The sequence below is a fragment of the Schistocerca piceifrons genome, chromosome 1 (assembly GCF_021461385.2).
Source record: "Schistocerca piceifrons isolate TAMUIC-IGC-003096 chromosome 1, iqSchPice1.1, whole genome shotgun sequence".
Classification (NCBI taxonomy): Eukaryota; Metazoa; Arthropoda; class Insecta; order Orthoptera; family Acrididae; genus Schistocerca; species Schistocerca piceifrons.
In genome coordinates, this window is record NC_060138.1 from 656,753,040 (window position 1) to 656,779,576 (window position 26,537).

The window sequence follows — 26,537 nt, forward strand, 5'->3', positions numbered from 1 at the left end:
TGGCTTGAGAGAGGGGGGGGTTCTTAGGGCCCACTGTAACCACAACAGCAGAAATCACAACATGCTTGGAAGAAACAGACAATGATTTGTGACAGTGAAAATAGTGCCCATAAGTTTCGCAGCTGTGCTGTTAGGATGATAATGATCATGATCATTATGACAATTAAAAATAGTGATGCCACAGATAAAACATTAAGTAAACAAGAAGGGCAGTTAAGATAAAAATTAATGTGAACAATTTCTCTTTTATTTTATTTCTCTTTGTTTATCAAAATGTAGATAGTCAATAAATTGCATGAATTTAGAATAGGTGTCATGTTAATTTTGAGGCAGATTCCTTACTAATAAAAAGTTTGTGATTTAATTTGTCAGAATACGTTAAAAATAATTTTTTCTCAACGTGCCTCTTGAAAAAAGGGGTCATCTTATATTCAGGGTCATTTTATTTTGAGGTAAATATGGTACTATTTTACTGATGTCTAGTTATTACCAACATATGAATATTTACAGTAAATCCAGTTTGTATACAAGATATTTAACGTTTAAATGCATCATTTTTAAGGGTGCTTCTTGTTTATTTAATACTTTGCGTGAATATCATTTATTTATATTACAATTTTTACAATAACCTATGGCACTAACTAGATCTGTAGTACCAGTAGAGTTTTTCAGTAATTGGTCATTTATTTCACAGCATGTCATTTCTTCAAGTAAACAGGTCTCAGGCACATTTGAACTAAATCCCTTTACCCTGCTGTGATGGTCCTTTATCGTAACAAGTCACATGGTTGTAATGTAGGACAGTAGGATTCTCCTCTTTGAGGGAATTGTCGGCACAGTTACTTAATGGGAAACTAGATTGGCCTTTCCTGTTCTGTGCAAATGCACTGTTCGTCACTGTTCATTTTACTTGAGTCTAACAAGCACACATAGTTAAACTTGTCACACAAATTATTTTTGCTCAGAACAGTAGAATTGTTCTTCTTTAACACACGACCACTGTAGCAGATCATCTTTCACCAGCACAGTTGTGATGACAATATTTTTATTAAATACCTTTGACAATATGTCAGTTGCCTTGCAACAGCCACTACTGGTCCCAAGCTTCAATGAAAGAGGGGGTTGGGCATTGGGCTAACAGCCCATCCCCATAAAAAGGTCTTTGTTACGAGATACAAACTTGCGTTGGACACAGTTGGACACAATGGAAGATGAAAAGTGATAAGGAAAAATGGCCTGTGATTTGGAAATTTTAATTTTTGGATCTCGGAGTATTCAAAGTCTGTATAAATCAGGAATCATCCAGACTATGGTCCCAGAAATGGGAAATAAACTGGTCTGGGCGGCAGTACAAGAAACGAGATGGTTGGGTGAGGGTATTGCCAAAGAATATGAAGATATAATATTTTTTGGAGAATATGAAGATAAATGTAACTTCAGAGCTGGTTTTGTAATACATAACAAAGTAGCAAATCTTATTAAAGAGTTGAAAGCTGTTGACAAGAGGATATACTACATAGTACTTGGAAGCAGTGTCAGACATCACACTTCATTACCAACTAGAACAAACAATTGAGAGCACATCAACTAGAAATATCAAGATAGCTCCTGGAAGTTTTAATGGAAAAGGAGGAAAAGAACTACTCTATGTACCAACTGTAGGAAGGCAGTTTGTACGACAAGACCAATGAGAATGGTCAGAGGATGATCAACTTAGCTATCAGGAAAGAACTTGAAATAAGTTTGACTTAACTTAAAACACAAGAGAATTCTTCAAACACAAGAGAATTCATGAAGGAACCTGGTGCTCCTGAAATGGAAGAACTACCAATCAGATAGATTACACTTTAGTGGACCAGTGCTGTACGCTGATAGTAATTAGTGACAAGAACACACACATTTATTGACAAATACTCTACTTTGTACAAATCAGCTGAGGCAGCAGATCTTAAGTTCAACTACTATTCCAGAAGCTAAGGCTAGATGGTAAACAGCTCTTGTCCCACGAGAATGTTCATTCAAGGCAGGCTGGTGTGGACTCTCTAGAAGCAAATGATGCTGCAGGAATTACACAAGTAGAAGGCGGTCTTCTCGGTACTCGAGCTGACTTGTAATTGCTTGCTCTGCCGTGGCGCTGGCGCATATCATTTCTCTGGCAGCGCCACTGCTGCGACTTCTTGGTGCAACAATCATTGGGCTATACACCACCTCTGGAGTGGGGTTCACCAAACTATCGACGCCTATGCTGCTGCTTGGCGGTGCATGCTGTTCTTACGACACCACAGCGCTCCCCCTCAAATTTCCTGGCCCTGGTCACATATGATTGCAGTGGATCTGACGGCAAGGACGAGGCCTGGGTGCAGGTGCAGCAGATGGTACAGGAACTGGAACTGAAGCTGGTGACAGGCTCCCATCTGCCTTTCCCCGAGCACCCACATGGACGCCTGACAAATCGCAGGGAGGGTGCCCTCCTACATCCAGGGCCATAGTCTCGAATGATGGAGAACACCCCGTGAGAGGAAGGCAGCAAAGTGCAGAGGCTTCATGCACTGTGAAATGGGCTGCTGTGATGATGGTATCAGGAATGAGGGCAAGCCCACCTCCATGGGAAGCGCCTCGGGCTGAGATGCCATCTGGTCCATAGTGGACAGCTACGACCCTGGCGCCTAATTGCATGCTGAATCAGTAAATCGAAACACAGTGGTTGAATCATGAAATTTCAAAGAGTGAAGCTGGTTTTGGTGTTTTGAGTAGTGACACTAATGGAGGAAACTAAGAATTTGTCCAGTGGCACATGAAACGGTCCCCCTTTGCCATCACTGTCCAGTCTGGAAGGCCCTGAATATTACTGCGCCCTGGATCTTGGATCTGAAAGTGAGAATCTTTGTGCTAAGTGGTACTTCTCGTTGGTGGGCACAGCGTATGAAGCAGGGTGTGATGCCAACGACCTCGCAAGAGTTCAGCCCGGAAAGTCCCTCTCGAGGCATCGCATGGTAGGTGGCAGGAACAGTTACAAGACATGCTTCTGTGTGTGAGTTCCATGGAATTTACTTATCTGCACCTTGAATCTTCGCACAAAACATTCAGCTTCAACATACGATTACTGATGGAATGGTGCTGTGGTCACACGTTCATTACCATTGGCTGCACCTCACATAGTCTGTCTGCCAGTTCCTCTGGGCGAGACAAAGGGTATGTGTCTGTCACTGTCTGAGAGTTCACTCGACTTAAAATAAACACAAAGCCGAAAACTTCCTGAAGGTTTGTGAAGGATAAATAATGGGCTAGGCCACTGACTTGCACTGATGGGCCTCATGATCCCATCAGCTTCCCATCATCGTAATTGTTCATCGGCCTGTTCCCTAATGGCAATGGGCACTTGCCTAGCTCACTAAAAAATTAGTCTCGGCTGTGCGCACATTTGTTAAAAAGTTCTGTCTTGAAGCTTGACCTGGTGAAATTTGCGACACTGTTTTATAGACTGACAATCCAAAAATGTCAAAAGAATCTAAGCCAAAATAATTGTGCAAAGACTTGGCAGAAAGCACTGTGAATACAGCTGGTTTCATTACACCTGAAACGTAACTGGCATACGGAAAGTTCCTAAAACTAGAATTTCCTGTTCGTTATAACATGACAACACGTGCACAGCTGGACTCATTATTGGTGAACCTAAGTGTTCATAAGTAAGTTTGTTCAGAAGTGTAACTGAAGCACCAGTGTCCAGTTGCAATTTGACATCTTTCTTAGCTACTGTCAATGTAACAAACACCTTGTCCAACTACATTCCATATTCAAGAGAGAACTGTCACTTCCTACCCATTGCCGTAAGCTACTACAATATGTAACAGGTGAAGTGGACAAAGATTTAGTAGTCGATCTGTGTTTGCTTCGGCGTGACTTGTTTGGTACATGAAAATCACGTGACTGGTGTTCGCAACCTTTCACAACATTTGCTACAGCAACCAGTTCACACTGTTCCATGGCTGGCTGCACTGTGACATCATTAAGAATTTTAACTTGTTTAGTGGCCTGTTGCTTGGATTTTTCTGCCCATGCAGCTTTTTCATTCACACTGACAGAACATGACCTTTTGTCTTACAAATATGGCAGATAGTATCGCAACTTCGGCACTGAGCACGCTGCTGGCGACTAAAGCACTTTGCGCAAGACTTTTTAATGTTTTTCTGTCTACCAGTGTTATGTTGGTGTGGCATGGCACTATTAATCTCTGTACGTGACGTCTCGTGCTTTTTCACACAGGTAGGATGGGCATGGGACTGTTTATATTCTATAGCATTACTAACACTAACACTATGGAATTAGTTAATATCTGACATCTGCATATCACACTTACTGTCCTGAGCCTTAGTTAATTGTAACACTACATCTAAAGAAAGATCAGGTTATTTCAAAACAACAGCACAAATTCTATTGTCACAACTATTTTGAGTTATAGTGTCATGCACCATGACATCACTGTATGATTGTCCATGACAACACAAAAATTTGAAGTGCCTAGTTAAACCTTGTAATTCAGTGATCCACTGTTTGAGTTTGACCTGCTGCCCACTGAAGGTGGAAAAACTTGAACCTTGCAGCAGCCACAAGTGTTGGTTCATCATAGTAAGTTGCTAACTTGCTAACTAAAGTTTCAAACTCTAACCATTCTGGTTGTTTGTCAGGGAACAATGTCACTGTGAGCCTGTAAACTTCTGTGTCCGCTACGTAAAGAAAAAATGCTTTGTTGTTTGTATGCTACAGTTGATGTACCTCCATATGATTCATTAGTTGAACTAAGTATTCTCACCAGTCCTCGTGCAATTTGCTAAAACTGCAGAATGGTGGAATGGCTGATGGAGGCTGCAGCTGAGGCGGCTATGTCGCTTGTAGATTCTGCTGTTGTTGTATTAGCTGCATGACAGCTTGCAGCAACTGCTTGATTTGCCCAACCTGTAACTGAATAACACACATTGGAGAAATGTCTTGTGATGCAGAGGCCATGCCTGTAACGAATTTGGGTTGGACACCGCACACAAAATAACAAACTCGTCTCTGTAGTAATGTCTGTCCTGCGTCAGAAGTCCACACACTAGACATATAAAAGGAAATAACAAGTAATTAGAGTGGGTTGGTGGAGAAAACCAGAAACTAATCATGTAACTTGGGCAAATCCATTCCTTTTTTGGCACCAGCTTGTTTACTGTACTTTTGATACAACCACAGGAAGAGATTTTACTTGTCACCACCCACAACTACTTATAGTGCGCTGAGGGAATCGCTATGAGAGGAGAATGAGAACAGTGATAATGATTAGTGACAAGAACGCTCACATTTATTTGCGAATACAAATTGGCACCGACAACAGATACTGAAGTTCAACTACTATTCCAGAAGCTAAGGCTTGATAATAAACAGTTCTTGTCACACTAAATATTCACTGAAGTCAGGTGGGTGTGGACTGGCTAGAAGCAGATGAGACGCAAAGTACACAAGCAGCAGGCAGTCTTCTTGATAGTCGAGCTGACTTGTAACTGCCTGCTTCGCTGTGGTGCTGGTGCCTATCACTTCTGTGGTGGCGCTAGTGCTGCGAGACTTCTTGGTGCAGCAGTCGCTGGGCTGTGTGCCTTCTCTGCAGTGGTTTGTCAAACTAATGACGCTTGTGGTGCCGCCTGGTGGTGCGTGCTGTGCTTGTGACGCCACAATGGGTTGGGAAATTTATTAGAAAATGTAAAACTATGCCCAGGAGGTTGGGCTAAAGGTGAATCAAGGCAAAACAGAGCTCATGCACTTAGGAAGAAGACGAGCAGCAATAATTTCTTGAGATATATGGCATGACATTCAAGAGTGTTTCTCTCTTCAAATGCTTGGGATATTGGAGTGCTTAGTGAGACACTTCAGCAAATACTAATATGAAAATATGATACATTAATATGCCCAGGAGTCGTGTACAGTTCAGAAACCTGGAGCACGACTAACAAGAAAAGGATAAACCATCAATATTTGAAAGAAAATTAATGGGGAAGATATGCGGACCGATCTTCTATAAAGTAGAATGAAGAAGGAGAAAGAATAAGGAAATTTACCTCTTGATGCAACAACCTAAAATACTGCCGAAGCTGAAGAGCAAAAGAATCCAATGGGTGGGGTATGTAGCTTGTAAGCTAGGAGGAGGACAGGTGAAGAAAGGATGTGAGGTTAAACGAAGCACCAGCTGTGCCGTAGGACTACCAAGTTAACACTGGATGGGTGAGACTTGATGAAGGCTGCGGCAGGCATATTTCTACCACTTCATTTACTGTGACATCTGGTTTAATGTTCATGAAAACCTAATGTTTTGAATGTCTGCTCTCTCTCTCTCTCTCTCTCTCTCTCTCTCTCTCTCTCTCTCTCTCTCTCTCTCTCTCTCTCTCTCTCTCTAAAACCTGTGGAGAGGTCTTTCTCATGACTTTCAGCTTACAGGAGTAGTTCTTTGGTGCATCTTCACATCAAGAAGCTCATTTCAGAATTTTTGTTGTTGCTTTTCTGTTTGTCTACATTGGTTTTATTACCACAGTTAGTGTGTAGTGCTGAAAATTTGACAGCACTATTTTTGGGGCTGTACTTACCATGTTGGAGCTTATTTGCACGTTTTGTTTGGTGCACACCATGTTTCCAGTATGGAATGACTGGTTAGTAACAAGTTGTCTCGTGCTAAGCGATGTTCCTGAGAGTGCTTTATATTTCATATCCGGCTCTTGAGTGTCATGTAATATTTTGTCTAATGTAATATCTTGTATAGACACCTTTTATTAACCTGACACGTTCCACATCATTACGAAGTGTCGTATTCATGATCTATGGAACAAGTACTAATCTAATCTAATCTAACAAGTTCTTGATATTTTGAATTCACTGTCTCTAAATCATCTGTTACTACATGCATTATTGTTTTCTTTTGGAATTAGTGTGTTCATTATATCATTTTTTGTAGCACTTACTATGCAGTGACTGCATATCCACTTGTGTTCATCTTTTATATATTTCTGATCTACTTCCGTGTTTCCCATTGTACTAGCACTTGCACTCAGTGTACGATATACCTCTTTTCACACTTTTTACACAGATTTTATGACATCTCTATCACATTTCAAAGAAACTGAGGCATCGCTTCCACAACTGAGTTTCACTCAATGTCATCCTGTTATAATCCCAGTCTTTGTTGCTTTGTAACTATTCAGAACTTTGCATAATAAACAATATAATGTAAGCAAGCCAATAAACCTGGGTAATAGCGCTCCTCATTTAGTGTCATAAGTCTCCTTGAACGACATTGAAACTGAGGAGCTGAGAGATAGGTTTTTTACATCTTGTCATGCACTTCTCTTTAAAGTATAAGAATATTTCTGACATACAGCCTCAAAAATATGTTACTTTAAATTTTATTCATTATATGTGTACTTTCACAGTAATATTTTAAGTTAGTTTAATTTGTCAACATAAAATGCAGCTGTGCTATCTGTATTGATGAAAATGGATTTAACCTCCTACAATGATGTTGTCCAACTCAAAAAACCATAGTGCTGCACAGAAATGGTCACCCCTGAATGTACCACACAAACCACGAAAACATGTTTACTGTAAGTCCCAGTATACTGCCAGAACAGAACTTGATTCCTGAATGGATGCTGCAATTTAGACAAATCAAGAAATTTCTAAAATCTTACAGAAATGATAAATACTAAATAACAAATTATTGCTGGTGGTTGAGTTGACAATGCTAACCACTGTGTGGCACTACATGCAGCCCAACTCCCGGCATGCCCACCCAGACGCGGGAGATTGCTGCGTTGGCAGTTGTACGCGCCAAGAGAAGCAGCGCCATAGTATAGTTCGCGAACTTACATTTAGGGGTGAGCGCGCAGTTTATGAAGTAAAGCCACCACGGCTGCATTAACCCTTTCGCTGCTACAGAGACGTGCTCCCTGCATTCCGTGATGTGCGCGATTTTGTCGTCATTGCACTGCTCGCCAGTGCAGACACATGGTGTTTCGACTGCTTTGACACACTTTATCATTTGATTTCACAAAAACTATGTGGCCCAAAAATTTGATTTTTACACATCATCTTGACTGATACCCCCCCCCCACCATAAATGACTTACATCTGTTTCGATGTTCAACGCAGTTGTAATATTTCCTCCTGTCTACGTGATTATGTAGCTCTCAATTCGTTCGAGCAATCAGTCAGTCATAATATGAAACACAGTCATAACTCATTCACTCAAAATGATTCAGAAATTTTACTTGTTAGAATGAAATCAGGAGATGATTCTTCTTCTCTGGAGGCTCGTGCTTTGCGGCAGTCTGCTAATCTGTACAAATAAAATTGTCCTGCAACAGTAATACTGGAAAATCCGAAGTATTTACTGATTCTATTTCCGACGTTAAACCTTCTGGGGATCTTGACAGTGCATCCGCAATATTTTCTTTGCCAGACACATGAATAATTTTAAATTGGTACTGTTGTAGTGTCATTGTCCAACGTGACAGTCTGGGATGTAATAATTTACATGTTTGCAAAAAGGTTAGTGGTTGATGGTCACAATACACAATCGTTTTCGAACCATATAAATAATAGTTAAACTTCTTGAATGCCCAGATAACCGCAAGTGCTTAAAGTTCTGTGGTCATATAGGCTCTTTCACAGGGCGATAACACTTGACTAGCAAATGCTATTGGGCAAAATGTTGGTACCCCTTTTATTTTCCTTATTTGAAAGAGACAAGCACCTAATCCAACATCCGATGAATCCGTGGACAGACAGAACTCACAATTCATATCAGGGTGATACAATAAGGATCTGTTTTAGATTAGATTAGTTTTTCGTTCCACAGATCCGTGCTGAGGAGATCCTCGTGGATGTGGAACATGTCAATTTATTTTATTAACTGTTAACGAGTTGGTCTTTAATGTCTCGAAAAGCTAGTTCACATTCTTCAGTCCATTGCCATGGCACATCCTTTCGTAGAAGCCGGTTGAATGCCTCAGAATTCATGGCTTGAGTCTTTATGAAACGACGGAAGAACAATGCCATACCTATAAATCCCTTCAGCTGTCTTTTATTCCGTGGTGATGGAAAATTTCGAATTGCACTTATCTTCTTCTCGGTAGGCAGGATACCTTTCGCATCTATCATATGTCCTAAGAACTTAATTTGTGGTAAAGCAAAATGAGACTTTTGTAAGTTTACTGTAATTCCGGTTTTCTTGAAAACAGCAAAAATCCTTTCCAAAATATGCAAATGCTCTTCCCATGTTTTCGTGGCTATTAATAAGTCGTCAACAAACATAGTTATACGACTACGCAATTCTGCTCCAAGAACACAATCCAACGCTGAAATAAATATTCCGGCACTAATATTAAGTCCGAACGGGACAACTCTAAATTGGTAACTTCTCCCAGCATAGATAAATGCGGTATATTTCCTAGATTCTTCATCCATTTGGACCTGCCAGTACGAACTTCTCAAATCAACACTAGTTAAGTACGAAACATCCTGGAAATTTTGAATTAATTCATCTATATTTTCCGGATGAGTTCTTACAGGTACTATTATTTTATTAATCTCTCTCGCATCCAGAACTAATCTAACGTTGCCTCCAGGTTTTGGAACTACTAAGAGCAGAGAACAATATGGACTAGTTGATGGCTCAATCAAGTTCCATTCTAACATTCTATTTATCTGCCTTTGAACGGATTGTTTTAAATGCCAGGGGATCGGATAGTGCGTGTAACAGTAAGTCTGATGTGGCTTCACTTGTAGGTGACAAATATACCCTTTAATAATTCCCGGTTTCTCATCAAAAATCTCTTCATATGCCTCTAACAAATAATGAAGCTGCTGCCTTCGTTCTCCGATAAGCTGATTTGATTCACTAGCTTTTATCATTGTTGTTTGGTTAAAGTCCTCCTGTTGTATCGAATCCTTTGAAAGCTCCTTCCAACGACCGTTTGTAGTGTCAATTAATTGAATTATGGCACCGCGACAATATTTCTCATGCACCATTTCCTTTCTATTTAAATCCAGTGCTGTCTCTTCTCCATTTAATCTAAATTTAAGTATTCCTCCCAAAAAATCAATCTGACAATCATACTCCTGCATACTCCCAATACCAAGAATACAGTCCACTAATAACTTCTCCACTACAAGGAACGTGCATTTTATTGCTACATTTCCCATTTTCATCTCTAATTGTGTTTGTATTTTGACATTGGGAGAGCATGCTCCAACAGCTCCCATGATTTTGCAGTTCTGTACCGGCAAAATTGGTACCTTCTTCTTCCTAATAATTCTCCTTAAAAGAGTGCCTGAGATGACATTGGTGGAAGCGGCGGTGTCTAATATCACATTCGTTGGAACTTCCTCTATTTCAACAAATACTTCCGATACCAGAACACTCGATCTGTCATTATGACATGTTATTAAATCATTTGTTAACTCTTCAGTCAGCAGCTCACCATCATTACACCTTAACAATTGTAATTTTACTGTTTCGCCCCTAACAGATCCCCTGATCGCTCCTCCGGGGCACGATGCGGTCATGTTTAGATTGACTGATTGTTGGTCCGATTGGTATTTGTCTCTCCAGCTACTTCAGTGATTATCGGTTGTTGTGGTGAATTCTGTCTATATTGTCTTGTTTGATTCGTGTAATTATTGTTGTTGTTCTGCTGGTGTTGGTAGAACTGTCTTGTGTTGTCATACATTGGATTATATCGATTAAAATTCCTATTGTTCCTAAAATAGCCCCTCGCTGCACCATTACTAAAGTTTCCATTGTGGTAATAATTATTGTTTGCATTTTGTCCATTTCTAAGTCTCCTCGGAGAGTGTAGTTGGTTATGATTATTGTTACTGCTACCATTATTGCCATTCCCATTAGAATTGCAGCTCAGATTCGCTTCTATTACTCTTCTTTGATAGGACATTTTTCTTGCCCTTTTATTGTCCTCCTCAAGTATATCAATATGATCAAGCGTAGTCATAAATGAGTCTATATCCTTATCATTTATATATAACAGCTGATTCCTTATACTGGTGGGTAGTCTGGACTTGAGTATCCTAAGTATATCCGGCAAAGAAATCGGTACATCCCAATACAAAGATTTATTAATGCATTTCTCAAAATCTCTCTTTAGAGATCCTCTAGAAAATGAGAAAGGCTCAGAATATAATACTTCCTGCCTAAGTCTTTCTTGTATTCCAGCAGACCATTATTTTGCTAGAAAAGCCTGCTCAAATTCTTTGTAACATTTACAAGATGATGTTTGTTCGGTGCCCACAATGCTCCTGATCCTTGTATATATCCAGATACAAAACTAATCTTTTGCCATTCTGTCCAAGATAGTGGAAATGGACCTCTGAAACTTCGAATAAAGACTACAGGATGAACATTCTTTTTGTCAGGGTTAAAGATTTGAAATTGTCTCTGTTTAATCATCTTCTCCTCAGTGGTACTACGATTTCAAAAATCATCCTGTTCGTACTTTTCCCTGTGTCTATCCGTTGTATCGAATCTAACTTGTGACGTTCCAGTGCTGTGTACATCGGATCTTGACATGGACAGAATGTCACGCGCAGATTGAGAATTTTGTTTCCTACTTCTTGCTGTTTCTAAATCATCCTGTGAGAGATATAGTGACCTTTCGATATTTTCTTTCCAACGCGAGAATTCTTCACCAAGTTGTTCACAAACTTCCTTTAACCCTTTGTTGAAAAAATTCTCTTCGAACTCTCTGAAATTGACTGTAAAGCTACTTTCACAGTTTCTTCTATCGTTTCCAAAGGAAAATTTTGCCGCTCTAATGTCATTTCTGAAAACTTTCCCGCAAGTACATTCATTCTATGTTCCACTGTCGTCTGTTTTTCCTTCACTTCGTCAAATTGCTTCTTTAGATTATCTTGGGATTCTATAATTTCTGGTATCATAGCTACGGAACACTGTATGCCCTCTTGAGCTTGTATTACTTGAGGAAACAGTTCTACTTGTTTTTGTATCGTGTCAATTTTGACGGATACATATTCAGTTAGTTCCGCTTTTAATTTACTATTGTTTTCTTGGCATTGTTGGCAGACCTGCTCAATTTGAGCAATAAGTTTCTGTTCTTTCAACCTGTTCTTTTGTTTCCTGTGTCTGGGTATTTAATCTCTGATCTAATTCGGTAAAGGTTGCTCTTAATTGATTTCTAAATTCTGTTTGATTTTCGGCTAATTGATTTTGGAGTTCATTTTGTATAACGGATAAGTCTTGTTTTACCTCCGCTTGGCCTTCGGCTAATTGAGACAACTGTTGCATAATAACAACTAATGTGGCAACAACCCTCTGATCAGCTGTTCTATGAATGTTTTCTGAACCAGCGGGATTATTTGTATTGCTACCGCTAGCCACAACAGTCTCGGAATTGCTATTCGTGGCCTCTGCTTCTGCGCAAACAGCTGAAGGCTGTTGCACTTCTCGTTGCTGATTCCATGACATTTTAAATGCCGCTCTAGTCAATACCATTAAATAACTGTCAATATCAGGTTCTAGTCACTAAATAGTTTCAAATTTACTGTCGTAGACACACTTAACTTTCAAATTACTTCACAGATGGTATAAAGTCAAATGTCCAGATACAAAAATCATACAATATACAGTTCTACAATCTAACTACTATCTGGAAAAAAGTTCTTTCTAAATCGATTTCAAACTATTTTAACTACAGGATAAAAAAAATTAGATTTCTCTGGCCTTGTTCTGTAGTCTCGGTGTTGTCCAATAGTTGGAATCGTTTCTTGGTATCAGCAATCTTTTACTTTGGGCACCGAATCTCTCTTCAGATTAGTTACCTCTCGTTCTCGTTGGTTTTCATGAAACAAAAAAATACATATATTATATAACAATCCAAGAGAGTCCTGTCACACTGGCAACACTGTAATTTTTCCTCCTATCTATGTAGTTCTGTAGCTCTCAGTTTGTTCGAGCAATCAGTCATTCATAATATGAAACAGTCATAGCTCATTCACTCAAAATGATTCAGAAATTTTACTTGTTAGAATGAAATCAGGAGATGATTCTTCTTCTCTGGAGGCTCGTGCTTTGTGGCAGTCTGCTAATCTGTACAAATAAAATGCCTCGTAATTTTTGGGAGCGTTGTATAATCAGTTGGGAAACCTCAGATCAAGCGGACATTTGGCTTTGATGAAGTTTAACCTTCCGAAGAAGTAATGGAGCTCTTGGATTATTAAATGCAGGTTCATATCCAGTCTTTCGGAAGTTCCCTTCTGATTAACAACTACGCAATATAATATATATATCCCACATCCTTTCGTCTTTCCCTCTCTTCCCTCTTTCCTGATGAGGCAACAGTTTGTTGCGAAAGCTTGAATTTTGTGTGTATGTTTGTTTTTGTTTGTGTGTTTGTCGACCTGCCAGCACTTTCATTTGGTAAGTCACATCATCTTTGTTTTAGATATATTTTTCCTACGTGGAATGTTTCCCTCTATTATAACTATATATATTTCCCTTTTAATCGTACAGTTTCGTATCCGTTATCTTCTGTCATAAATCTCAATAATCAGATTACAGTTCTTCAAACAAAGCTCAGGCTAATCGGCACGAAGACAATCTCGGAAGCTTTCTTTTTCTAACAACCACCAGAGAGAGTACTACAAAGAATAATTATGTGCTCATGGCATAGCTATTGTATGAAACTATTTTGCACATGGATTCTGCGAGTATGAAGTTAGAAAATTTGTAAACATCATTCAAGGGTAGAATTGCATCAGAATAATTCATCGAATATAAAGAGATATTACACAGTTATTGTGCAGCATTAGATGTAGTAAACCATTACACGAAATTTTGAAGAGTTTGCAGAGTTCAAAGTCCATAGCATATACTTTCCGTATGGTCAATTTTAGTTGCCACTAGAAATTTCAAAAAATTACATTCAAACGAATAAAATTAATGAAGTAAGACACTTCGATATTGTTTTTAAATAAAGAAAATATTAAGCACCGATCAAGGTTTGAACTCAGAACCTTTCAATTAGCAGCCATATACTTTAACCATCACGCTAACGCAGCTCGTCATTCAATATATCTCCCGGAGGACTTTGAAATATCACGCAAAATACCGACAAACACAGTAAAATACCGACAAACACAGTTGGTATGATTATGAATTACTCACGTTTCGGCGAAGTAAAATAGGAAATAAACAATTACCGCTGTTCTTTATTGCGAAAAAGCGGTTAGTGAGAATGATACAAACGCCTTTCCTTGCTATCGCCTGAATAAGGAGGCTTATTCCTTGTTTGGTTTAATTAATTAATAGAATATGAAGCAGTTGGTATAAAGAATGCTTTTTCCAAACTTTCTATAAAAGAAAGTCCGCTATCAAGACATTGCTTTTGTTCACTTACTTTATTTTTGACTGAACGTTTCTAAAACTGAAGACACTCGTCCGTACTCTGCACTGCAGTCGAGCTCTGGCAACATCGTTCTCTGTTCACTGGCTGACTGTGTTTTGTGACCTCAGATGCGCTGAACGAACCTAAACTCTGCCACCATCATAAATGACGCGCACTGTAGTCTCATTAGTTCCCATATAATGTTGGACGTTTGTGTGCAATGGTAAGTTATGGAGAAGGAGGTCTGTTTTTAATGTAGTAACTAGTGGAATATTTCAGCAGCTGATTTAATTTTCTCATTTCTCCTTTTTACAAATTAAACATGTTTAATGTGACTGTCACTAATTGCACACAAGGAAATGTTTACTGTGTTTAATGTCAGAGATTTTAATACAAGTAACAGAACATGTAGTTCAAACTTTTGTCAAATTATTTACTACAGTCTGATATTATTGCATCACAAATAACAAGAATAAATCTGCAGCATATAAACACTTGCGCTGGATGTCATGGAACTCTTATTTTAACTACCATGATAGGGCACATACTTCCAGTATTTTTATCGTACATGTTAATTATAGAAACCATTCAGGTCCAAGCTACAGTATTATTCTTTCTACATTTTTATGTAATTTTTCATGTCACTTTTATTTGTTTCCTTTATTTTCTGTTTCAGAGTTTAGTGATCTTGCACCGCCATTACAAGAATGTGGGACTTCTTCTACGCATATGACAGAAAATGTAGAAAGAAATGATGAACTTTTAGTGCCAACTACCGATCAGAATGAGGAGGATATTGCCGAAATTCTGAACAGTACATTTGAAGTGGCTGAACAAGATTCCATTCTTCAGACACCTGCTCGCAAACGTTCAGTTAGGTTTGCAGCTGCAGTAGAAACAGCATCTTTTTCTAGCTCTGTGGACAGTACTCCAACATTTTCAACTCCAGTTTCAGTGAACAGTAAACAGAGAAGCAGCCACTACAAAGGAAGTAAGTATTCCCACTGTCCTCAGCTCAGTGTCAGATCATTGGTAAAGATGTCAATTAAAGAACATAAGAAATTTTCATTACATAGCCATAACACCTATTTTACCTTAGAATTGCATCAATCAGTTATATAACTTTTTATTTATGGACATTGTTGCACACCTGAATTGAATTTTTTTCTGATAACTAAATGCTAATTCCACTTTGCATTACACTCATCATTAATCACCTACACTGATATAATCTTGTCTTAGTTGATTTGTTTTTATTATTTGCATGTGTAAAAGGTTGACTTGTGAAGTACAGCTGACTAATTTTATTTACTTACATTCATGCACATGTAATAAGTACTTGACTTTTTAAAATCGAGACAGAATTGTGCTGTACACATATAGCTATATTCTGTTTGGGAGAATCATATCCATGTGGTCTGTTTCTGATATGTTTTTAAGGACAATATTAGAATAATGTTCTGCATAATTTATTTCTGAGTAAAATTGCTTTGCATCATGTAAAACCTGTTGCAAATGCTGTTCCCTTTGTAGAGAATAATAATTGTTACTCATCAGTTACAAATTAGTTTTATTTCTTAACATAACATTTTTCTCTCCACTGCTAGAGGCGTATACTTCTAGAATAGTAGTAGCAGTAGTAGTAGTATTGTTCACCACCGAATAGTCTAAGCTATGAGGCTTCACACATTTGTTAGGTAACCAAATAAAATTCGGTTGTAAAAGACAGGATATAGTTGTTTTACAAACGATGGACAGCATTGAAAACCAGCAACTGATGAAAAATGCCTACAAATACTAACAATAATACTTGATTATTGAATGTGAACTGAAAATCTTGTGATTCACAGCTCCACATCCTTCAGTCAAGAAACGTCCGGCCAGTATTCTGAAAACTTCATCCAGTAAAAAGTTTCCTTCAAGTTCGAAGGATACGTCATTGAAAGGGAAAGGCTCAGCTCGCAAAATGCCAGATTTCAACAGCATTCATAAAGCCCAGTTTGAAAAGATGGAGTCTATTGTCGACTTCAGTCACAGACGCCAGAAGTGTGTGAGAAAATTGGAAGATCAGGTATGACAGTTACAAATTTCTGATTTTTTATTTATTTATTTCCCATTTACATGCTGCAGTGAATAGTTTATATGTGGGTCATTCCAACCACACCTTGGTACCTGTGGTCTTAGATTTTGGTATATTATAGCATCTTTGTTCCATTTATGGATTTAAGTAAGAATCTAAAATGTTTTTGCTCTGTTCCAAATGGTTTGTGTTGTACAGGTAGCTAAAGTTTTTGGAATTTCACAGCCATAGCTTGTCAGGTGGAGGAAATAAATGTTTTCAAATATATAAATTAATTTATATCATCCTTATTTACCAATTCATCATCATTATTGTTATTTCTTTACTTTCTCAGACGTTAAGTCTGGTTAAAAATGGAAAGTGATGCGGACCTGGATCAAGCATCACTTCCTTTAACTGTATGGTATGTGTTATATTGCATTTAGGAACTTTCGGGTAATTGAACATGTATCAATAATTACAGATTTCTGTAGCTGTACATATAAGTTTGGATGTAGCTGTATTGCATTGAGGTACTGGTGGATATTGTGTGGTATGACTCCTGTAGTTGATAGTATAATTGGTATAATGTCAACTTTATCCTGATGCCACATGTCCTGGACTTCCTCAGCCAGTTGGATGTATTTTTCAATTTTTTCTCCTGTTTTCTTTTGTATATTTGTTGTATTGGGTATGGATATTCGATTAGTTGCGTTAATTTCTTCGTTTTATTGGTGAGTATGATGTCAGGTTTGTTATGTGGTGGTGTTTTATCTGTTATAATGGTTCTGTTCCAGTATAATTTGTATTCATCATTCTCCCGTACATTTTGTGGTGCATACTTGTATGCGGGAACGTGTTGTTTTATTAGTTTATGTTGTGTGGCAAGTTGTTGATGTATTATTTTTGCTACGTTGTTGTGTCTTCTGGGGTATTCTGTATTTGCTAGTATTGTACATCCGCTTGTGATGTGATCTACTGTTTCTATTTGTTGTTTGCAAAGTCTGCATTTATCTGTTGAGGTATTGGGATCTTTAATAATATGCTTGCTGTAATATCTGGTGTTTATTGTTTGATCCTGTATTGCAATCATGAATCCTTCAGTCTCACTGTATGTATTGCCTTTTCTTAGCCATGTGTAGAATGCATCTTGATCGATGTGTGGCTGTGTTAGATGATACGGGTGCTTGCCATGTAGTGTTTTCTATTTCCAATTTACTTTCTTCGTGTCTGTTGATGTTATGTGATCTAAAGGGTTGTAGAAGTGGTTATGAAATTGCAGTGGTGTAGCCGATGTACACTCCTGGAAATTGAAATAAGAACACCACGAATTCATTGTCCCAGAAAGGGGAAACTTTATTGACACATTCCTGGGGTCAGATACATCACATGATCACACCGACAGAACCACAGGCACATAGACACAGGCAACAGAGCATGCACAATGTCGGCACTAGTACAGTGTATATCCACCTTTCGCAGCAATGCAGGCTGCTATTCTCCCATGGAGACGATCGTAGAGATGCTGGATGTAGTCCTGTGGAACGGCTTGCCATGCCATTTCCACCTGGCGCCTCAGTTGGACCAGCGTTCGTGCTGGACGTGCAGACCGCGTGAGACGACGCTTCATCCAGTCCCAAACATGCTCAATGGGGGACAGATCCGGAGATCTTGCTGGCCAGGGTAGTTGACTTACACCTTCTAGAGCACGTTGGGTGGCACGGGATATATGCGGACGTGCATTGTCCTGTTGGAACAGCAAGTTCCCTTGCCGGTCTAGGAATGGTAGAACGATGGGTTCGACGACGGTTTGGATGTACCGTGCACTATTCAGTGTCCCCTCGACGATAACCAGTGGTGTACGGCCAGTGTAGGAGATCGCTCCCCACACCATGATGCCGGGTGTTGGCCCTGTGTGCCTCGGTCGTATGCAGTCCTGATTGTGGCGCTCACCTGCACGGCGCCAAACACGCATACGACCATCATTGGCACCAAGGCAGAAGCGACTCTCATCGCTGAAGACGACACGTCTCCATTCGTCCCTCCATTCACGCCTATCGCGACACCACTGGAGGCGGGCTGCACGATGTTGGGGCGTGAGCGGAAGACGGCCTAACGGTGTGCGGGACCGTAGCCCAACTTCATGGAGACGGTTGCGAATGGTCCTCGCCGATACCCCAGGAGCAACAGTGTCCCTAATTTGCTGGGAAGTGGCGGTGCGGTCCCCTACGGCACTGCGTAGGATCCTACGGTCTTGGCGTGCATCCGTGCGTCGCTGCGGTCCGGTCCCAGGTCGACGGGCACGTGCACCTTCCGCCGACCACTGGCGACAACATCGATGTACTGTGGAGACCTCACGCCCCACGTGTTGAGCAATTCGGCGGTACGTCCACCCGGCCTCCCGCATGCCCACTATACGCCCTCGCTCAAAGTCCGTCAACTGCACATACGGTTCACGTCCTCACTGTCGCGGCATGCTACCAGTGTTAAAGACTGCGATGGAGCTCCGTATGCCACGGCAAACTTGCTGACACTGACGGCGGCGGTGCACAAATGCTGCGCAGCTAGCGCCATTCGACGGCCAACACCGCGGTTCCTGGTGTGTCCGCTGTGCCGTGCGTGTGATCATTGCTTGTACAGCCCTCTCGCAGTGTCCGGAGCAAGTATGGTGGGTCTGACACACCGGTGTCAATTTGTTCTTTTTTCCATTTCCAGGAGTGTATTTATATGAGTGATTGCTTTGTGTATTTTGCTAGTTTCTGCTCGTTCTAGAAAGAATTTTCTTAAATTGTCTACCTGTCCATAATGTAGGTTTTTTTATATCGATAAATCCCCTTCCTCCTTCCTTTCTGCTTAATGTGAATCTTTCTGTTGCTGAATGTATGTGATGTATTCTATATTTGTGGCATTGTGATCGTGTAAGTGTATTGAGTGCTTCTAGGTCTGTGTTACTCCATTTCACTACTCCAAATGAGTAGGTCAGTATTGGAATAGCGTAAGTATTTATAGCTTTTGTCTTGTTTCTTGCTGTCAATTCTGTTTTCAGTATTTTTGTTAGTCTTTGTCTATATTTTTCTTTTAGTTCTCCTTTAATATTTGTATTATCTATTCCTACTTTTTGTCTGTATCCTAGATATTTATAGGCATCTGTTTTTTCCATCACTTCTATGCAGTCGCTGTGGTTATCCAATATGTAACCTTCTTGTTTAGTGTGTTTGCCCCTGACTATGCTATTTTTCTTACATTTGTCTGTTCCAAAAGTCATATTTATATCTTTGCTGAATACTTCTGTTATCTTTAGTAATTGGTTGAGTTGTTGATTTGTTGCTGCCAGTAGTTTTAGATCATCCATGTATAGCAGATGTGTGATTTTGTGTGGGCATGTTCCAGTAATATTGTATCCATAATATGTATGATTTAGTATATTGGATAGTGGATTCAGAGCAAGGCAGAACCAGAAAGGACTTAATGAGTCTCCTTGGTATATTCCATGCTTAATCTGTATTGGCTGTGATGTGATATTATTTGAATTTGTTTGGATATTAAGTGTGGTTTTCCAATTTTTCATTACTATGTTTAGGAACTGTATCAATTTAGGATCTACTTTGTATATTCCCAATATTTGTAGTAACCATGAGTGGGGTACACTATCAAAAGCTTTTTGGTAATCAATGTATGCATAGTGTAGCGACCTTTGTTTAGTTTTAGCTTGATATGTCACCTCTGCATCTATTATCAGTTGCTCTTTACATCCTCGTGCTCCTTTGAAGCAGCCTTTTTGTTCTTCATTTATAATTTTGTTCTGTGTTGTATGTGTCATTAATTTCTGTGTAATGACTGCAGTTAATATTTTGTGTATTGTTGGTAGGCATGTTATGGGGCGATATTTAGCTGGGTTTGCTGTGTCTGCTTGATCTTTAGGTTTCAGATAAGTTACTCCATGTGTAAGTGTATCAGGGAATGTGTATGGGTCTGCAATGTAACTGTTAAATAATTTAGTTAGATGTGAATGTGTTGAGGTGAATTTCTTTAGCCAGAAATTTGCTATTTGATCTTTTCCAGGGGCTTTCCAATTGTGAGTAGAATTAATTGCTTGGGTGACTTCATGTTGCAAAATTATCACTTCAGGCATTTGTGGTATCATCTTGTACGTATCTGTTTCTGCTTGTATCCACCGTGCATGCCTGTTATGTTGTACCGGGTTTGACCATATGTTGCTCCAGAAGTGTTCCATGTCTGTTATGTTTGGTGGATTGTCTATTTTAATGTGTGTGTTGTCTATTGTCTGGTAAAATTTCTTTTGGTTTGTGTTGAATGTTTGGTTTTGTTTCCTTCTATTTTCACTTTTTTTGTATCTTCTAAGTCATTTGGCCAATGCTTGTAATTTCTGCTTCTTTTCATCTAATTGCTCTATCACTTCTTGTTGTGAGATTTTACCTAACCTTTTTCGTTCTTTTTTTTTTTCTGACGTTTCATTTCTTATAAATTGTGTTAGCTGTCCGATGTCTCTTCTCAGTTTTTCTATTCTGATCTGTAGCCTGTGTTGCCATGCTGGTTTTGTGGGTTTCTTCTGTGTGTTGGTTGGTTCTGATCTCTGCCTAGTGTGTATATTTAGTGTAGTGAGTGCTCCTATATAAACCAGTAGTTGTAACTCTTCCATAGTTGTGTTTTCATTTATTTTGTTGTGTATGATTGTGTTGATAGTTTTTATTGTTGTTTCGACTTGTGGGTTATTTGGCGGTCTTTGCAAGAATGGTCTAATGTCTGTCTTTGTATTTTATATATGTCAGCTGAAATTTTTCTTCCATATCTAACATGTGTGTCACTTTATGTTCTATTTGTGCTTGTTCTGGTGGCTGTCTTAAGATTTCGTTTTCCTCTGACTGTTTAATTGATGCGTGTTGTTCTTTGTTTGTTTGCTCTCGGATGTTTGAGTCCATTACTGTATTTTCTTCTTCTTCTGATTGCACATTATTTTGTTCCAGTGTTTGTTGTACTTGTTGTTTGATGTTTTCTAATTCTGACTGGGGTATCCTGTTATTTTTGATTATTACACGGATCTGATCAGCTAGTCATTGTTCTGTTAAAAATTTTAATTCTGGGTATCTGGTAATAAATGTTGTGTATACTTGTGATCTGTATCCAGTTGTGTTGGTTCCTAGGTTTGTTGCTTGGTAATAACAGAACATGAGGTGTCTATTAACTTCATCTGACCATCTCATCCTCTGTCTTTGTTTTCCTTCTAGGGTGGTTGCAGGAAGCATATCCTGCAAAACACCCCTATTTGGATTTGAATCATTTTCCAGTTGGCTAGCAGTGTCGTTACCATTGTGGGCGGCCATAGGGTTCAAGCGTCATCCCCGACCATGACGGCGCTTGCCTGAGGCTTCTTTAGTTCTTGTTATTGTTATTCCAAAGTACTCAACCAAATGAAAAACAAAATTAATGGGTTTTTCGCTCCTTCATTGTTTATTACTTAACAAAATTCACATGCTTTCTTACAAGGTATTGAATTTACATATTGTTTTCACTATCAACATCCATTTTGCTTTTAAAACTTGAGGAGCGAACAGTATTGAGTAGTTCAAACAAGATTGATTATATTTCTTGAGGGAATATTACTTTAAAAAATACTAATTCTAGAATCTAGGTCATTGTTCTTTAAGTGCCTTCAGTATTTTCAAAAATTGAATATTAATATATGTCATGAATTCTTGAGTGAACTGTAAGTTCTCCTATTCACTGTGTTCAGAGAGTCCACAAATGCAGTGACATGCGGGACACATGAATCTTCTCTCTCAGACCAGAAAAATGTCTGATGGTCTATGAGGATGTAGAAATTTTATAGGCAGATCTTTCTCTTTGTCGCATATATCACCAACCATATGAAAATACCATAACTTGGCAAAAATGTGAGCTGTAAAAAAAAAGAAAGAAAACATAGTTCTGCAAATAAAGTTTGCCTCTTGTTATGCAAAATGGATGTGAGATCTGGTTCTGCAACACTACTGATTCTTGTAGCCCCAGTTATTCCTGGTTATACATTGGTTGGGAGCTGTAGAAAGTTCTTGTCCTTGTAGCGATTAGATTGGATTAGCACTTGTTCCATAAATCATGAATACGACACTTTGTAATGATGTGGAATGTGTCATGTTAATAAAAGGTGTCTATACAAGATATTACATGACACTCTTTTGGTTTGTGTGTGTGTGTGTGTGTGTGGGGGGGGGGGGGGGGGGCAGGGGGGGGGGTTGGGAAATTACCCACTTACTATATCCAAAAATTCATCTAATGAGTAGGAGGAGTTGCCATTAAGAAATTCTTTTAATTTCCTTTTAAATGCTACATGGCTAACTGTCAGACTTTCAATGCTATTAGGTAAGTGACCAAAGACTTTTGTGGCAGCATAATTTACCCCCTTCTGAGCTAAAGTTAGATTTAACCTTGAGTAGTGAAGATCATCCTTTATCCTAGTGTTGTAGCCATGTACACTGCTATTACTTTTGAATTCGTTTGGATTGTTAACAACAAATTTCATAAGTGAATATATATATGTTGTGAGGCTACAGTGAAGATTTCTAGCTCTTTAAATAAGTGTCTGCAGGATGATCTTGGATGAGCTCCAGCAATTACTCTGATTACACACTTTTGTGCAATGAACACTCTTTTACTCAGTGATGAGTTACCCCAGAATATGATACCATACGAAAGCAGAGAATGAAAATAGGCGTTGCAAGCTAATTTACTCAGATGTATATCGCCAAACTTTGCAATGACCCTAATAGCATAAGTAGCTGAACTCAAACGTTTCAGCAGATCCTCAGTGTGTTTTTTCCACTTCAACCCCTCATCAGTGCATACACCTAGAATTTTTGAATATTCTACCTTAGCTACCGATTTCTGATCGAAGTCTATATTTATTAATGGTGTCATTCCATTTACTGTGTGGAACTGTATATACTGCGTTTTGTCAAAGTTTAATGAGAGCCCATATAATTAATTATATGTATGCAGCTTGCCGCTAACTTGGTGTAATGTTTTTGTCTGTACAGAGGTGTATCTGTCGCCTTTATTACCCCTTCACTCTCACACATAAATCGGTACAATAAAGTTAGGGCCTCCTGTTTTATCTTTGGGCTGATCCGTGATAAGACAGGCAAACAATTATACTAATGGAGGATTCTGAGTATTTTCTCGAATTTCATTCTCTCTCTCTCTCTCTCTCTCTCTCTCTCTCTCTCTCTCTCTCTCTCTCTCTCTCTCTCTCTCTCTCTCTCTGTCCTTTATCTATGTACAGTTTTAAATATAATATTTCATTTACGTGAAATCAGCCCAATAGAATCTCTGGTGGAGCCCTTCATCTTAATATTCAGCGGCTGGCTTGCTGGAAAAGATCTTTACATTTGTTATTATTGTTAAGCGCTGCATTCAGTTGGGAAAATCGATCGTTTGAACAATTCGTTCATTTTACGACAGATTTAGAATTTCAGATGTGGACGAAGCCTTTTTGGACGATTTTATAAAAACTCGGTGACTGCAGGCTCTCTTCGTCACAGCTGAAACTTCCCCACTAATTACAGGGCCAAGGCGATCGTCAATGATTCAGACAAAGAACTCATTCGTCATTCACTCTAGAATAAAAGGGTCACAAACCTTATTTCTGAGGAAAATTGTATATTCAATCCATCTCCATTACATGTTCTGTTTTCTGTTGATTCCAAGTCTTACTTAATTTGCGTTTACAGTCTTTCTCTCTCTTCAAATAACCCGCTAGTGGCACAAACGTTAATAGCTCGCTTTAGCGAGAAGAAAAGCAAATATGTCTCTTTTAGAAGCCCGTCAATCTTCCAACAGATATTTCCGAAGCTGTCCTTCTTACCCCTCTATAATAACCATGGAGAATACATATATGTATCTCTGTTATTCCAAAGAATAAACGTACTAGAAAAATACCTTGGCGTCGGCGAGCTGTCGGCGCATATATTACTAGAAAATCCGATCAGATACTTTTCAAAAGTGAATAAATGTGGATGATTTGATTGACCATTATTAATTATTGCGTGGTAGAGGGTAATTTTCCGCGGGGAGATTACAATGCCCCTCGCAGCGAGGGAAGTTTGTGAGCTCAATTTTGATTTACCGAACACACTTCGCGAGCTATCTATTAGTGTGGATAACCCGGAAGTGATGATTGTCAGTCCTCCGACTGAAAAAGATTATTATGTTTAAGACAGACGAAGAAAAGAAATGTTGAAAACAGAAGAAATGAAGAGACAGGTACCGCGGCTGTATTGCTTTTACGTGCATCAAGGTGTTATGTCTGCTGTGCACAACCAAGGAAGATGATCTTTCATGAAACTGTTATCAGGGTCTACCCATTCGGGAACTTTCTTAAGCGGGGAAACCTTGGAAAACCTCTTAAGCCTAGACCCCCAGCCTACTGTATATAGAAGATAGGAAAGCCTATAGAAGAAAAAAAAATTATTTTGAAATTGATCTCTAAAGGAAAGATAGGGATCAACTTATATCACGATTTGGAGCAGAGTGATTTGTGCCTCTAGCAAAAAAAAAAAAAAAAAAAAAAAAAAAAAAAAAAAAAAAAAAAAAAAAAAACATTTTACAATAAATAACGTGAGTTTTCGCTTTACAATCTTGTTCCTAGGACAATATCTTGCGGTGCTAAATCTCCCCCGGTTCTTGCATGTCCCCGTCGTCCACATTTGTAGTCAGTCTTCTACGCGACCCACTTTGTAGTCGGTCTTCTACGCGGCCCACAATGGGAAGAGTAGAAGGAACAGGGATGCCCGATCTCACATGCAACATTCATTCCGAAAGAATTAGCAATGACCAAAAGGGAAACTCTTCCTGTAAAAGAACTGGTTAGGTTGCACCATCCAAGATTCTCCTTTTCGAAAGCAAAATCCTTATGGCTTCATGCATCCTTTTTCTTACGACGTACTTCAAGGAATTTAGCCATTGATTGATGATGTTGCCAAAAACATCATCATATTTACTCTCGTTTGAATATTCTTTTTGACTTTGCATCCCCACTTGTGCTTATAAGTCCAAAAATTCTGACACATTTCTGTTAATGATTTATTCTTCGTAATTTAAGGGATTCATGCAACCTACAGTAGATTTTGGATTCAAATCATCGAATAATGGAAAGTGTGGTTCATTTTATACAAAGACATAATCCCTCATTTCCTTGAAAAGTCATATAATTTATCTATACTCAAAAACTTTTTATCCTAAATACTTATATTTCTCCGCTTGATTGCTGTAATGTAAAAGTTATTAGCATTGAGGAATGCGGATTCACTTCTTTCATTTGTTCTCTGATTCATACGACGTTCATACATGCACATATATGGAAATGGATTTTTCAAACAATATTCCAAAACGAACACGACCCATTAAATAACTACTAATTCTATGAATATTACTTTCTTTAAACATTCATTAATAAATTAAAAACTCTTAACTTCTAATTATAACACCTTTTCTTTTTAAAGTTCAACATGAATCAGTTTACCCTTGCGTTTGATGCGAGTCTCTTACAAAGCATATCTGTGTCGTCTGTATTGATTCTAACTCTCGCGCCGACGTCAACTGTTTTGCGCGGGAAATTATCTTTGCGGTGATAACCGTCACTCACGATTCACTGCCACAACACATCCCTTCACACGTTTACACATCTAAGCGTGCACTTGAAATTATATGTGAACATTCACTCGGAACCTCTTTTGATTATTCAGCGTCATTTGCGGGAAACATTTCATTCTTCTTGAAGGTCAGTTAGATCCTTTATAAATCTTGATGACATTAGCAATGCTAAAGTTCCATGTTCACCCAAACCACAGGTGAAGCCTATCTCTACTATCTTCTTTGCAGCACTCGATAGTAATTGTTAGTCACTATTTCTATAATCTATGTCACTGATTAATTATTTCAGTTTAAAGTTTTCTAACACTACACACTCACAGTTTATTGTTATGTTTTTTACGAGCATTCATCTCTGTCACTCGCAACACCATTCCTCC

At 38.8% G+C, this 26,537-nt stretch overlaps 1 protein-coding gene across 5 annotated transcripts in view; it reads left to right on the top strand.

Annotated features, from left to right (window-relative positions):
* The window catches only part of LOC124786517, a 196,657-nt gene that overhangs the window by 139,359 nt on the left and 30,761 nt on the right, over nt 1–26,537 (top strand). For all 5 annotated transcript variants that reach the window (XM_047254269.1, XM_047254271.1, XM_047254274.1 and 2 more), the window contains 2 exons: nt 15,112–15,426; nt 16,286–16,506. In XM_047254269.1, coding sequence (XP_047110225.1) covers nt 15,112–15,426; nt 16,286–16,506 — 536 coding nt within the window. The remainder of the gene's footprint in view (nt 1–15,111; nt 15,427–16,285; nt 16,507–26,537) is intronic.